The 15,600-nt window shown below is 44.1% G+C and overlaps 1 protein-coding gene across 17 annotated transcripts in view; it reads right to left on the bottom strand.

Moving 5' to 3' along the window:
* ASXL2 (ASXL transcriptional regulator 2) overlaps positions 1-15,600 on the bottom strand; it is a 247,197-nt gene that overhangs the window by 89,208 nt on the left and 142,389 nt on the right. Inside the window, exon 1 of one of the 17 annotated variants that reach the window (XM_073335486.1) lies at positions 12,439-14,138. The exons of the other annotated variants lie outside the window; for them this stretch is intronic. Coding sequence (XP_073191587.1) covers positions 12,439-12,475 — 37 coding nt within the window. The 5' untranslated portion in view covers positions 12,476-14,138. Of the gene's footprint in view, positions 1-12,438; positions 14,139-15,600 lie in introns of those variants that run through there. 17 annotated transcript variants of the gene reach the window in all.

Here is a 15,600-nt window from a genome sequence, read left to right on the forward strand (position 1 = left end):
TTCTTCACACAGTGCACAGTGGAACTCATTGCTAGGGCAAAAAGCACAACTGGATATGTTATTAGATATGTTTATGGAGGGTGGATCCATCAATGGCTAGTAGCCAAGATAGTCAGGGACGCAAAACCCCAAGCTCCAGGTGTCCCTAAGCCTCTGACTGCCAGAAGCTAGGACTGGACGACAGGATATGGATCACTCAATTGCCCTGTCCCTCAAAAAACATCTGCTATTGGCCACTGTCAGAAGACAGTGGTGGGAGTCTGCTATAGACCAGCAGACAAGGGGGATGAGGTGGACGAGGCTTTCTTCCGACAACTAACGGAAGTTACTAGATCACAGGCCCTGGTTCTCATGGGAGACTTCAATCACCCTGATATCTGCTGGGAGAGTAATACGCGGTACACAGACAATCCAAGAAGTTTTTGGAAAGTGTAGGGGACAATTTCCTGGTGCAAGTGCTGGAGGAACCAACTGGGGCAGAGCTCTTCTTGACCTGCTGCTCACAAACCGGGAAAAATTAGTAGGGGAAGCACAAGTGGATGGGAACCTGGGAGGCAGTGACCATGAGATGGTCAAGTTCAGGATCCTGACACAAGGAAGAAAGGAGACCAGCAGAATATGGACCCTGGACTTCAGAAAATCAGACTTTGACTCCCTCAAGTAACTGATGGGCAGGATCCCCTGGGAGAATAACATGAGAGGGAAAGGAGTCCAGGAGAGCTGGCTGTATATTAAAGAATCCTTATAGAGGTTACAGGAACAAACCATCCCGATGTGTAGAAAGAATAGTAAATATGGCAGGCGACCAGCTTGGCTTAACAGTGAAATCCTTGCTGATCTTAAACACAAAAAAGACGCTTACAAGAAGTGGAAGATTGGACAAATGACCAGGGAGGAGTATAAAATTATTGCTCGGGCATGCAGGAGTGAAATCAGGAAGGCCAAATCACACTTGGAGTTGCAGCTAGCCAGAGATGTTAAGAGTAACAAGAAGGGTTTCTTCAGGTATGTTGGCAACAAGAAGAAAGCCAAGGAAAGTGTGGGCCCCTTACTGAATGAGGGAGGCAACCTAGTGACGGAGGATGTGGGAAAAGCTAATGTACTCAATGCTTTTTTTGCCTCTGTCTTCACGAACAAGGTCAGCTCCCAGACTATTGCACTGGGCAGCACAGCATGGGGAGGAGGTGACCAGCTCTCTGTGGAGAAAGAAGTGGTTCAGGACTATTTAGAAAAGCTGGGCGAGCACAAGTCCATGGATCCGGATGCACTGCATCTGGGAGTGCTAAAGGAGTTGGCGGATGTGATTGCAGAGCCATAGGTCATTATCTTTGAAAACTCATGGCAATCGGGGGAGGTCCCTGACGACTGGAAAAAGGCTAATGTAGTGCCCATCTTTGAAAAAGGGAAGAAGGAGGATTCTGGGAACTACAGGCGAATCAGCCTCACGTCAGTCCCTGGAAAAATCATGGAGCAGGTCCTCAAGGAATCAATTCTGAAGCACTTAGAGGAGAGGAACGTGATCAGGAACAGTCAGCATGGATTCACCAAGGGCAAGTCATGCCTGACTAATCTAATTGCTTCTATGACAAGATAACTGGCTCTGTGGATGAGGAGAAAGCAGTGGACGTGTTATTCCTTGACTTTAGCAAAGCTTTTGATACGGTCTCCCACAGTATTCTTGCCAGTAAGTTAAAGAAGTATGGGCTGGATGAATGGACTATAAGGTGGATAGAAAGCTGGCTAGATTGTAAGGTTCAATGGGTAGTGATCAATGGCTCCATGTCTAGTTGGCAGCCAGTATCAAGCGGAGTGTCCCAAGGGTTGGTCCTGGGGCCAGTTTTGTTCAATATGTTCATTAATGATCTGGAGGATGGCGGTGGACTGCACCCTCAGTAAGTTTGTAGATGACACTAAACTGGGAGGAGTGGTAGATACGCTGGAGGGTAAGGATAGGATACAGAAGGACCTAGACAAATAAGAGGATTGGGCCAAAATAAATCTGATGAGGTTCAACAAGGACAAGTGCAGAGTCCTGCACTTAGGACGGAAGAATCCCATGCACCGCTACAGACTAGGGACCGAATGGCTAGGCAGCAGTTCTGCGGAAAAGGACCTAGAGGTTACAGTGGACGAGAAGCTGGATATGAGTCAACTGTGTGCCCTTGTTGCTAAGACGGCCAATGACATTTTGGGATGTATAAGTAGGGGCATTGCCAGCAGATCGAGGGACGTGATCGTTCCCCTCTATTCGACATTGGTGAGGCCTCATCTGGAGTACAGTGTCTAGTTTTGGGCCCCACACTACAAGAAGGATGTGGAAAACTTGGAAAGAGTCCAGCGGAGGGCAACAAAAATGATTAGGGGTCTGGAACACATGACTTATGAGGAGAGGCTGAGGGAACTGGGATTGTTTAGTCTGCTGAAGAGAGGGACGATGGGGGGATTTGATAGCTGCTTTCAACTACCTGAAAGGGGGTTCCAAAGAGGATGGATCTCGACTGTTCTCAGTGGTACCAGATGACAGAACAAGGAGTAATGGTCTCAAGTTGCAGTGTGGGAGGTTTAGGTTGGATATTAGGAAAAACTTTTTCACTAGGAGGGTGGTGAAGCACTGGAATGTGTTACCTAGGGAGGTGGTGGAAACTCCTTCTTTTGAGGTTTTGAAGGTCAGGCTTAACAAAGCCCTGTCTGGGATGATTTAGTTGGGGATTGGTGCTGCTTTGAGCAGGGGACTGGACTAGATGACCTCCTGAGGTCCCTTCCAACCCTGATATTCTATGACAGGATACCAGGCCAGATGGATTGTTGGTCTGACCCAGTATGGCCATTCTTATGAGAATGATACTATAGAAAGAGTGACACAAAGCTATTCTTGCTGCTCCTCAGATTAGCCTAAACAGCTGCAATCATACACTGGAGGTTTCAATTCCTCTTTGGTTTAAAACTTCAGCTCTTTGGCTTGAGTTTCCTCAGTTTATCATATCAGCAGTGCAGGTGGATATTCCAGAACAGGAAGGCACAGGGCACAAAGCAGCAAACAGTTCTCTAAGTACTAAGCGCTGCTCCTAGCCAGCTGCATGCAGTTAGCAGAGTCCTCTGGGGAGACTGGGTAGGGAGCCCCATCACCACCTGGCTTTTGGTATCTTCTGAAATGATGGTTTCTTTAGGTACATTACCAACGGTGTCTCCCTGGAGGTTTAACGGGGTCTGGGGAAAAGATTCTTTTTGAAAAATGTTCACTGTGCTGGAGTTTGACAATTCTGAGATCCCTTATGCGGCTTCCTGTCATTGGTTTAGGGGCATATCCCTTATGGTCTCCTTCCATTTGGTGGAGATGTTTATTAGGGGATCATAAATTGCCTTGGAATCCCTTGCTCACAGAAAGTTTTAGGGTCACCTAAGATAGCACATCCCAACCACTAGGACATACACATCAGCAGTGATGCTTGAAGTTTTTGTTACTGATACTCTAGATTTCCCACCTTCCTCAGTAGGTTGCCTGTACTTGCCTCCCATGCAACTGTGTGAGATATAAGCAGCCACAGACCGTGGCTGGCTGTGGGGAGAGAAAAATGGGGTTTTGAGGTGTCCCAAGTACCATGGGTTTGATATACAAGGGGTTTGATATGGAGCAGGTTTTATTTACTTGTCTTTCTAAGCATGGCGTTTGAAATTACCAGAATGTAGAAGTTTGCTAGTTCCAGATACTTTAAAGAAAAGTACGAGAGAGAGAGAGAGAGAAAAGAAACCAGGTACATTAATATTTGCAAATCACACATCCTGGAAATGGGCTTTTAATCAGCTACTCAGGGATCTGTATCAGATTAATGTGACATTAAACAGACCCCACAGGTGGTTTAAATCATCCTGTCAATATTATGCATACCCAGAAACCCTTTAACCGCTACACAGCTAGTTAGGTCTCCTGAGCACATTTGACAAAAACCTCGTTATGCACTAACCTGCTGTCTCCGTTGAGTGTTTTCAATCCAATGGATACAAGTTCCTTTAAAAACAAAACACCTTCCTAAACAGGGCCAGCTGGCCTGGCAGCCCTATGATAGATTCATAGATTCCAAGGCCAGAAGGGAACACTGTGATAATCTAATTGGACCGCCTAAAAACGCATGTCACAAAGCTTTCCCAAAATAATTCCTTTTGAACTACAGCATATCTTTATATATATATATATAATATAATATAAAAAAGCATCCAGTCTTGATTTAAAAATTGCCAGTGATAGAGAATCCACCACAACCCTTGCTAAATTGTTCCAATGGTTAATTATCCACTGTTCAAAATGTATGCCTTATTTCTAGTCTGAATTTATCTAGCTTCAACTTCCAGACACTGGATCTTGTTACCTTTTGCGGCTAGACTGAAGAGCCCATTATCAAACATTCGTTCCTCATGTAGATACTTATAAACTGTACTCAAGTTACCCCTCAACCATGTCTTTGTTAAACTAAACAGATTGAGCTCCTTCAGTCTCTCATTATAAGGCATGTTTTCTAATCCTCGAATAATTCTGATGGCTCTTCTTTGAATCCTGTCCAATGTATTAACATCCTTCTTGAATTGTGCCCACCAGAACTGGACACAGGCTTCCAGCAGCAGTCACACCACTGCCAAATACGGAGGTAAAATAATCTCTTTACTCCTCCTCAAGATTAACCTGTTCCTGCATCCCAAGGTTCCATTGGCCCTTTGGTCACAATGGCACACTGGGAGTTCATGTTCAGTTGATAATCCATCCCGACCCTAAAATCTTTCTCAGTCACTGCCTCCTAGAATAGAGTTCAGCTCTTGTAAGTATACCTTTATTTTTTTATTTCTAGATGCATAAGTTTACATCTGGCTGTATTAAAATGCATATTGTTTGCTTGCACCCAGTTTATCAAGAGATCCAAATCACTCTGTATCAGTGACCTGTCCTCTTCGTTATTTCCCACTCCCCCAATTTTTGTGTTGTCTGCAAACTTTACCAGTGATGATTTTATGTTTTCTTCCAGGTCACTCAAATATTTTAAATAGCATAGGGCCAAGAATCAATCTCTGCGGAATCACACTGGAAACACCACCTCCATTTACAAACACGTTTTGAGACTTATCCAGTCCGCCTGTTTGTGAGCCATTTAGTGTGCGACATTTTAACAAATACTGCCTGTGGACCTGAACCAAGTGGACAGATGATGGCTGTCATGACCCCCGGATGTTCAACCCAGATCCACAGGGTTTACAGGAGCAGCCACGTTTCAACCCTCCACTTCACAGCCTACTGACAACCTCTGACTCAAGACCCAGTTTGAGCCTCCACCCCGACGTCCCATTGGCAGATTCCCAGAGTAGATGATTGGCTTGCTGGCCCTACTTAAGCAAGCAACAGGAATAGGAAGCTGTCTGAACAACTGGGATCCACCCTCCCCTAGGCTATGCTGCTGCCACTGCTCTCTCCTCCTGCCCCCCGCTTGACTCCCGACCTCTGACTTATGATCACCAGTTTGTCTCCTGCTTCTGATCTCCTGGTATCCTGACCCAGCTGACTCTCGACTCCTGACTGTGGATTCTGGCTCTGACAACTAGATCTGGCTGCCCAGGACCTGGCCGTGACAGCGTGTTTGGACAATAACTTTACAGGACTGGGCCAGTATGAGAAGGATGGGCCCAGCTGCACTGCCACCTCCACCGAAAGCGCTGGACTTGCCCAACTGGGCCCTCCGCCTCTAGGTGAATAATCAAGCCCTGCAGGCTCAAGTTGCACAGCTGATTGGGGAAAACCAGCAGCTCCAAGAGCAACTGAGGCAGCTGAGTGCTAAGAACACCATGCTACGAGCACCGCCTCCTGCGATACCTGTCAGGTTTCAGGAACTACCAGTGATTCTGGGGCTTTATGAACCAATGGTGGCTTCTGTTCCTGATGCACCCCAGAATCTATGCCTCTGACCTGTCCAAGGTGGCCTTGATAATCAGCCTACAGACAGGAAGTGGGTTAGATTGGACTTCCCCCTGCTGGAAAGTCACAACCCAATGCTGCTGAGTTGGGATGCCTTTCTCCAGTCTATATCAGCCATCTTCAATGTCCCTCCCTGAGCTCAAAAAGGTGAGACTGCCCTGAGGAGAATCCGGCAGGGGCCAGGCACAGTTGCCTCACAAGCAGCATGCTTCCGCTGCCTCACAGCAGATACCGAGTGGAATGAAGCGGCGCAATTGTACCAGTTCTGGGTGGGGCTTGCAGGAAGAGATCAAAGATGGAGTGGCCCACACAGAGATGTTAATGTGCCTAACTGCCCTTGTGGACCTTGTCACCTGCATAGACTATCAGCTGCAAGAATGAAGAGAGGAAAAAAGAGGTTCCCTCCATCCCCTCTACCGACATAGTGTGACCTCACCTTCCGTATTACCCACCGAACCCACCTACGCAACCTGACTTATCAGTGGCACACCCCTGAAGAAAGAGACCCTGTGCTTCTATTGCGGTGAACCTGGCTATGCCATCTTGACCTGTCCAGTATGAATGCTGAGGAGCATGGGGAAACAAGCCAGTTCCAACATGGTGGGGGGAACTGGCCAGGTTCTTAAGAGTCCCTGTACCCTAGTCCTCACTGAGATGCAGCTTGAGCCCTAGCCAGGGGCTTCCCAATTGCAGGTGTCTGTCCAGCTGTGCATCCTGGAGATACTCTCTAACACGCCCTCCATCGATTTGGAAACAGTGGATTTTATGGATACAGCAACAATTCAGGCCCTACAGACTCCTGTGACACAAGGCCAAGGCCAGACATGATTGAAACTATTTGATGGCTTCCCACTATCTTCAAGTGGAGGAGACTGTCTCCCTGGAGACTGTTATTCAGGGACACAGTGAGAATTCCATTTTGTGTGATCCATCCCCCATATTTTCCCCGATCCTTGGCATCTCCTGGCTAATCCTTCATGGCCCCCGCAGTGGCGAGAATGGAAAGTCCCTTTCCTGTCAGAATTTTGTTGACAGCATGGCCAGAAACCAGTGAGTTTTGGACCTATGCCCCAAAAGGTCCAAGTAGGTTTAGTCGCCTGCATTGAAACCCCTACTGATGGAACTATGGAACTCTCCCCCCACCCAAGTACTGTGATTTAAAAAAGAAGAATGCAGAAAGCCTCCCTCCCCCCCACATCGGGACTATGACTGCCCCATAGAACTCCAGCCTGGAGTGAAGATACATTTTGGGTGGATCTACACAAAGTCAGAGCCTGAACTGGCAGCATTGTGAGAATACTTCCAAAGAGAACTTATTCATCCACAGGTCAAACTCACCAGACAGTGCCCCAGTCCTTTTTGTAAAAAAGAAAGATGGCAGCCTCTGTCTCTGCATCAATTACCAACCCCTAAACCAGGTAACAATCCAGAACAGCTACCCACTACCCCAATTCCTGAGTTGCTGGGGCTGCCTGCATATTCACAAAACTGGATGTCCGCGCAGTTTACAATCTTGTCCATATCCAAGAGGGGGATGAGTGGAAGACTGCCTTTCAAACCCAATCTGACCACTCTGAATATTTAGTCCTACCATTTGGATTGACTAATGCCTCAGAAACATTCCAGCATTTCATTAACGATGTGCTACGAGACCTACTGGACCGGCTTGTAGAGGTATACTTAAATGATATATTGATCTTCTCAGACAATCTGTACCAACACACCACTCACGTCTTCACAGTCCTGGAGAGACTACAGCAGCACAGTCTCTATGCTAAATTCAAAAGCTGTGCTTTCAATCAGACCTCGATTGAGTTCCTGGTTTCATCCTGTCCCTGGAAGGAATCAATATGGACCTACTCAAGGTCCAGGCTGTCCGTGACTGGGCAGCCTCCCACAAAGTGCACAACCTCCAACGTTTTCTAGGCTTTGCAAATTTTTCCCAAAGGTTCATCTCAAATTTTTCAAAACAAACTGAGTCCTTCACTTGCCCGTGTCAGATTCAGCAACAAATCAAACCAGTCACCTTTGAGCTTCAGCTCTCTCAATCCCGTAGAGTCCACCCTATATTCTTTGTCTCACTCCTAAAACCCTACACTGAGAGCACATATCCCCAAAAAGCCCAGTCACTGCCCCCACCAGTGCAAGTACAAGGTGAGGAGGAATACATCACCTTCAAAGTCCTCAATTCCAAGATCAAGCAAGGTAAACTGTGGTACCTGATTGACTGGGAAGGCTATGGCCCAGAGGAATGCACTTGGAAGCCAGTGGAGAATGTTCATGCCCCCATGTTAGTTCAGACCTTCCATAGGAGCCACCCCGAAAAACCTGGAACCATGTAACCCAAAGGGTGCCTGTAGGGGCCAGGGTGATGTCATGACCCACACACATCAAACTTGGTTCCACAAGAGCAGCCATGCTTCAACCCTCCACTCAGCAGCCAAATGGCCCCCTGGTCCTACTTCTGCCAGCAATAGGAACAGGAAACTGTCCAAACAACTGCGATCCACCTTCCTCTGGACTGTGTACCTTGTTCCTCTGCCTCCTGCTCCCACGGCTTGACTTTCTGGCATCCTGACCTGGCTTGGCTACTGACCTCTGACATGTGGTTCTGATCTCTGGTTTGTCTCCTGGTTCTGGCCCCCTGGTACCCTGATCCAGCTGACTCTCGACTCCTAACTGTGGACACTAGGTCTGGCTGCCCACAATCCAGCCTTGACAGTGGCAGCCCTTCTTCCTTGAGGGAAGGGAATCACCCTCTGTTGGGCCTCTTTTACATGGAGACACAATAATGGGAAGTGGTTCCATTGTTCTTCTGAGAACAAATTACATTTTGCTGCACGTGCAACACCACAATTATATGCAGAGATTCAAGGGCCACCGGACAAGGAATTTGGGGCCCATAATTTACAAGTCTTTATATCTGAATTTCCCCTTGTTTTATACAGATAAGAGCATATGCCCTGTTCTTTTTATATTGTGGACCTATATAAAAGCAGTGTTTAACTGCTCAGAACTGAGGAAATCTGTTTTAAAACTATGACACTCTGGTGTCACCAGGAGGAAAGCTTACGGAACCACTCTGGACCTAATTTTTAGTTATTTTTTTTAAACACTAATCCAAATCTTGCCCAGTGTAATGCCCCATTGGTATCTTGACAGACTCAGAGGATTGCACTTCATTTGCAAGCAACAGACTTCTGTGCCATGATTTTTTAAAAATGGGTGTCTAAAGTGAGGCTCCTAAACCTTTATTTAGCCACCTAAATACCTAGGTGAATCTTCTAAAGTAAAAATCTTGGCCTAGCAATCTTTCATCTTTAATACAAAGGTGTGGTCCATAGAAATGACAGGTCCCATTATGCAATTCTTCATATTGATCTAAATAGCATGCTGGGACATGTAGTCTTCACAGGCTGCGGGGGGAAAGGGATTTGAAACCCCTGCTTTAAATTGTTACAGACGTGGGAAAATACAGTTAGTGTCCTATACGAGAAGAATTCACACACTGCCACATAACTCAGAGGGAGTGAAACAAAGGCCATGGCAGCGTGATAAACTGCTATGAACTGTGAAGTTTTAGCCACAGCTATTTTGCCCCCCAGCTAGCTACCAAGAGCTACCAAAGAGATAGATTTCAGAGTGATAGCCGTGTTAGTCTGTATCAGCAAAAACAACCAGATAGAGAATCCATCCTTTCCCTTAGTAGTTTGTTCCAATAGTTAAATCAACCTTCATTTTAAAAATTTGTGCCTTATTTCTAATCTGAATTGGTCTGGTTTTAACTTCCAGCCAGTGATTCTTGTTATGCCTTTCTCCACGAGACTAAAAAGCTCTGGTGCCAGGTATTTTCTCCCTGGGAAGGTACCATAATGAAGTCTCCTCTTGACGTTCTTTTTGATACACTAAACAAATTAAGCAACTTAAGTCTTCCACTGTAAGGCACTTTTTCCAGCCGTCAAATTATTTTTGTGGTTCTTTTCTGCCTCTTCTCCAATATTTCAACATCCTCTTTCAATTGTGGACACCAGAAACTGATGTATTACTCCAGTACTGGTCTTACCAGTGCTGAATACAGAGGTAAAACTTCTCACTCCTACTCACTACTTCCTTACTCATACATGGATTGCATTAGCCCTTTCTGCCACAGCATCACCTTGGCAACTCATGTTCAGCTGCTTGTCTACTGTGACCCCTAAATCCTTTCCAGAATCATTGCTTTTCAGGATACAGTCCCCCATTTTGTGTGCATGATCTGCTTTTTTTGTTCCTAGCTGCATACCTTTGAATTTGGCTGTATTAAATGCATTTTGTTTGAATGGGTCCAGCTTACCAGGTGATCCAGATCACTCTGTATGACTGCCCTGCCCTCTTCATTTACTACTCCACAACTTTCTGTAATCTGCAAATTTTATTAACCATGATTTTATATTTATCCCAGATCATTAATAAAAATACTGAATAGTATTGGATCCAGTACTGATCCCTACAGAACCCCACTAGAAATACTAAGTCAGATGCCTTACAAAAGTCTAAGTATATTACATCTGCAATTATCTTTATCAATTAAATTTATAATCTCATCAAAATATGAAATCAGGCTTCCTAAGCAGGACCTACTTTCCCTAAAGCCATGTTGACTGACAATTATATTCATTTTTTTTTTATTGATTGCATCCCATATCAGCTTTTCTATTAATTTGCATGGGACTGATGTCAGGTTAACCACTCAAAAATTACAGGGTCACCCTGTTTGTGAATACTGGCAGAACACTATCACTCTTCCAGTCTTCTGGAATCTTCCCAGGATTCAATATTTATTAAAAATGAACATCAGTGAGACGGAGATCTCCTCAACCACCAGTTTTAGAACCCTGGGTGCAAGTTATCTGGGCTTATCCCTAGTAGTGCTGACATTCTTCTGAGCTGGGAGTGGACTGAGAAGTATTTCATCATCCTCACGTGATAGGAATATCGTATCCTGTGGCTTTCAAATGGGTGGTGGGAGCCCTGGCACAGTGGGCACAGGAACTTGGCTTCCCACCCCACAGGAATATCCTATCCTGTGTCTTTCAAATACAGAGCAGAAATATTTACTGAACACCTCACCTCTGCCTTTTCTACATGAACAATTTTACCATCCCCAGCTAGTAACGGGCCTATACCAATTAGACTTTTGTTCCTAACATATATAAAAAACTCCTACTTGTTCTCCTTGAACTCTTTTTAAACAACACTCAATTACGGTTTATATTTTTCCTCTTTGTCAATTTCAATCATAATTTTCCTCAGCTTTGGGAAATATGCCAATATATTACTGGTTGTGATTCTCCTCTGTCCCTGTGTCACCACCAATTTCCTGTCCGCGATCAATTCATCTTTACCTATTAGGAAATATCTTTTGTGTTAGAAAAATACACTTTTTCAGAAAAGCCAGTGATGTTTTACCGGTGGTTGTATGTGACCTCCAGTATACATCTCCTAGATTATGCAGTTCTTCTTGCCACACAACATTTGCTTAAGGAATAAAATTTCTCCTCCTTCTTTTTGGCCCTGAGTTCTTTACCAATATTCAATCAGCTGGATTTACTTTTCAGTTTGCTACAGAGAGCTAGAGGGCCATCTGATCACGAGGAAATTCTTAAAGGAGTGCCAGTTTAGACAAAATGATAAGGACTCTCCCTATCTGCACACTGCTGATTAGACAGGTTCAGGTAAGGACACCAGAAAACTCAGACAAACTACAAAATAAAACCACCTCCCATTGCATCAGCTGTTAAGAGACATTGTGAAATTTGGGTCGTCTCATACTGGAGTCAATTACCCTTTATTTCCTTAACTCAGTTTGCAAAAGTAATTTTTTTTCTTTTTATACTTTATGGGCTTGATTCTGATCCTATCAAGACCAACTGAAATTTTGCCACTAACCTCTATGGAAACAGAACTTGGTTCTGTGTGTTTTTCTTTTCAGGGAAGTTCAACGCAGCCTGTTTTAAAAAAAAATTTGAAGTAAGCAAGCCTATGCCAGTAATCCAGTGCTCATAACTGACCCTGGAATGACAAACCAGGATGCACACACAGCCTAGTCATACTGAGCAATCAAACTAGGATAAGCACTGCTCACAAGTAACCCTACAGCAACAAAGACGTGTGTGAAATGGTGGAAAAGGCATTTGACACTGAAACATTTCAATTTCAAGCTTCCAGGATAACGTGAAATAATATGTATAATCCGAAGTGACTTGGCAACGCCCTTTTACAAACACTGGGTTGCGTCCAGAAAAGCTGTATTTTTATTGTTAAACCAAAAAAGGAGAAAGCTTGGCAGCTGTTCCATTTCACGGCCAAAGAGAAAGGCATCTAGCTGGTCTTACCTCTTACTACAATAGCAGAAACTACAAGCAAGCCCTCCAAAAAACCAACCACCTAGCTCCTTACAAAGGAAAGTTTGTTAGCAGCTGCCTAATCAAGTAACTTCATCTTACCTTGGAGTGGAATTTCGTAAGACTGCTCTCTCAACATTGTTTCTCGTGAAGATTTGCAATCAATGTTCCAGGCTTCCGCCCACCCTCAGCTAAGATGCATGGATTCTAATTGAAATGTACAAGGTTTGTTTTTAAATTTTTTCCCCTATGCTCCTGATTGGCTCAGGGTAGTGCCCATGTGGGTCTACAAATGCTGGGTTTCTATCCATTTTAAAATCAAAGTGTCAGTTTTGCTGCTGTCAGAGCTCTTTATTTTTGTACATATAAGGAAGTGGCTGTTGATGTTATCTGAATGTGTTTCCTGTTTTATATGTATATGAGCAAAAATGATGTCACATTAAACTACACTGCAAAGTTCCACAGAGCTCAACTCAAAGCCTCTAAGCAAGGGGAGGGGGAGAGAACACAGCTCATCTGTTCACCCTCTAACCCAGTTTGCATTCACTTCACTGATCCCTGTTAGAGTTCTGTGCTCTCCCCTTGCAGCTTAGTTTTTGCATGCTGTACCAACATTGCTTGCTATTGCAAGTCACAGACCAGTTCAAATTACACAGGACTCAGTTTGTGTTCACACAAATATAATATAAATTTCAAAGGTCTCTTAAATGATATACAGATGTAAAAATGATCAGTGGTTACCTGGATATTTTACAATTGTAGGTCCTTTCTCAGCTGCAGGCTGCATTTTCACTCCATCTGAATTGCAGCAATTGGAATTTTAAGAGGGAAAGTAGACCAAGTTACGGGCTCGATGCAGGAAGTCAGACTATGATCATAATAGTCCATTTTGGCCTCATAATCTATAGCAGGATGTGAGACGTAATTCATTTGTTTTTAAAGCACTGAGACACCCTTAGAGAAAAGGTACTTAACGGACCAAATATAAATATTGTTATCTTGTGAGAGAAAAACCCATTCTCTCTCTGAAGTCTAAAAGGAAACAATGCCATACTGTCCCACTCACACACAGACGTGGCTTCTGGGGTGGCCTACAGATCTGACTGTAGATAGTTTTTTTTTTTCCACTGAAGTCTGGGACCACATAAAACTCAGGTCCCTCTCTCTCTCCTCTTGTTTTTTGGATACCTACCTTTGCATTGAACACCAATGCACAAATTTGAACTTTGCTTGAAAATTAGCTAAAGGGGCCCAATTTCAAGTAAGACATACAGCATTTGGCAAACTTTCCGTGAAAGAAGCTTGTGCTCGTGCTGAAATGCAAAAATTCTCACGCGGACTTAAGTAGTATATGCACCTTTTGCAAACCCTCTGCATAGGGTTGAATTCAGACTAAATAATTTTTCCCTTCATTGTGACTATTTCTCACATTGCTGTTTCAGTGATAAGCTGTAGGAAGTCAACCACCACACCAGGGGTTTTCCCTAGCTAATTTTCGCTTTGCTTGTGATTTCTTTAGTTTTTGGTTTATAGACTAACGTGCACGTTTCCTCTCTTTATTATTCTCCCTTTACTGCTTCTCACATTGTTACCATCCACCTCTTATGGTAGCAACAATAAAAGAACCACCATGTGGATGGAAAGAACAGAAGAATCACCACTGAACTTGGCTTGTCACGCTTCCCCAGAACTGTCTCTTTATCTATACCAGCTCTTTGGGGGCTCCCCAGACACTGAAGGGGTCACTCACATATAGATTTCAGAGTAGCAGCCATGTTAATCTGTATCTGCAAAAAGAAAAGGAGGACTTGTGGCACCTTAGAGACTAACAAATTTATTTGAGCATAAGCTTTCGTGAGCTACAGCATCCGATGAAGTGAGCTATAGCTCACAAAAGCTTTTGCTCAAATAAATTTGTTAGTCTTTAAGGTGCCACAAGTCCTCCTTTTCTTTTCACATAAAGAGGTCACCTTTAGTTAAAAAAACAAAACAAAAAACAAAAGAACAAAACAGCCTTGAAAGATTCCCTGCAATACGTCTCACCCTAGAATGCATTCTTTGGAGTCCAGTCAAATAACAGCTGTCTTCAGTGTAGTTAGGTGGTTTAGACTTGCTACATTGTGGGTGCCTGTTCAGATGGGTTACTCTCAAGCATGTCTGCTTACAGTTGCTTACATGTTTTCAGTAGCAGAGGTGCTCCAGGACGCACCTGCAGTCTTTCTGTTACACTGACTTTGCATAGAAAGCTAAAATCAAAGAGCTAAAGCCATTGTGATCTTGTGAAAGAACTGGGCATATTCAGTGTATTTGATCAGATAAACTATGTCAATCTGCTGATGTTCATGGTGAATATAAAAGTGTCATAGCACCTGGGATTTTGTCTTATAAGATTTCACAATTCTATGGCTATTCATTATGTCTGAGAGGTGCTTTTAGAAATCCATGAGGAAGTTCATACATGTAAGATACTGTTGGGCAAGGAAATTATATATGGCAAAAGAAAAGATGTACTGGCCTCACCTTCCACGCACTACAAGTTTTGGTGGTATTTCCCATACTAGAGACAGGATAAGACTAAGGAAACAGTACTAGGGGCAGAGGTATGCCATTCTGTCTCATGTTGCTAGCAAGGGTAAATGGTCCAGGTTAGCGTGCATTGATGCAGTAGAACAGTTTAGTATCTCCCAAGGTTGCCACAGAAAACTAAGGAATTCAAAGTATGGTGGTTAAAGGTGACATTTTTAAATAGTCACCTAGCTGTTTTTCTCCCCAAGAAATTTGTTTGATATTTGATGCAGCTATGAGCTATCTAGTGAACACAACAGAGGTTTGAAAGCTAGGACACCTGGCTTCTCTTCCTAGCTTGGTCTCCTGGTTGCTGTGAGACACTGGGTATGTCATTTAACCTTTTCTGCAGTGCCTTATTTTTATTCCTCATAAAATTAAGATACTTTCCTCATTGAGCAGTTGGGAAGCTAAATTAACATTATTAAAGGGCTCAAAAATCTTTGGAGAAAAGTATCCAATTCTTAGCATAAGCAGGGTCTGAATGAGCTCTCTCCTGACATCAAGTGAAGAGCTGGGGAAGAGGACTTCAGGAGCCAACCTTGTTTGCATGGACACACCCACTCTGCCGAGGTCAGAAGCGTGATGGAGCTGCTTTGCCCAAATGATCGCTTTTGGTGGGTGTTAGATTGCGAGTCACTTTGTTATTGGGTGCAGGGATACTAAAGGGTTGTTATCCTTGTTGTGTGAATCAGGGCA

This window comes from Lepidochelys kempii, chromosome 3 (genome assembly GCF_965140265.1).
Source record: "Lepidochelys kempii isolate rLepKem1 chromosome 3, rLepKem1.hap2, whole genome shotgun sequence".
NCBI classification, from domain to species: domain Eukaryota; kingdom Metazoa; phylum Chordata; order Testudines; family Cheloniidae; genus Lepidochelys; species Lepidochelys kempii.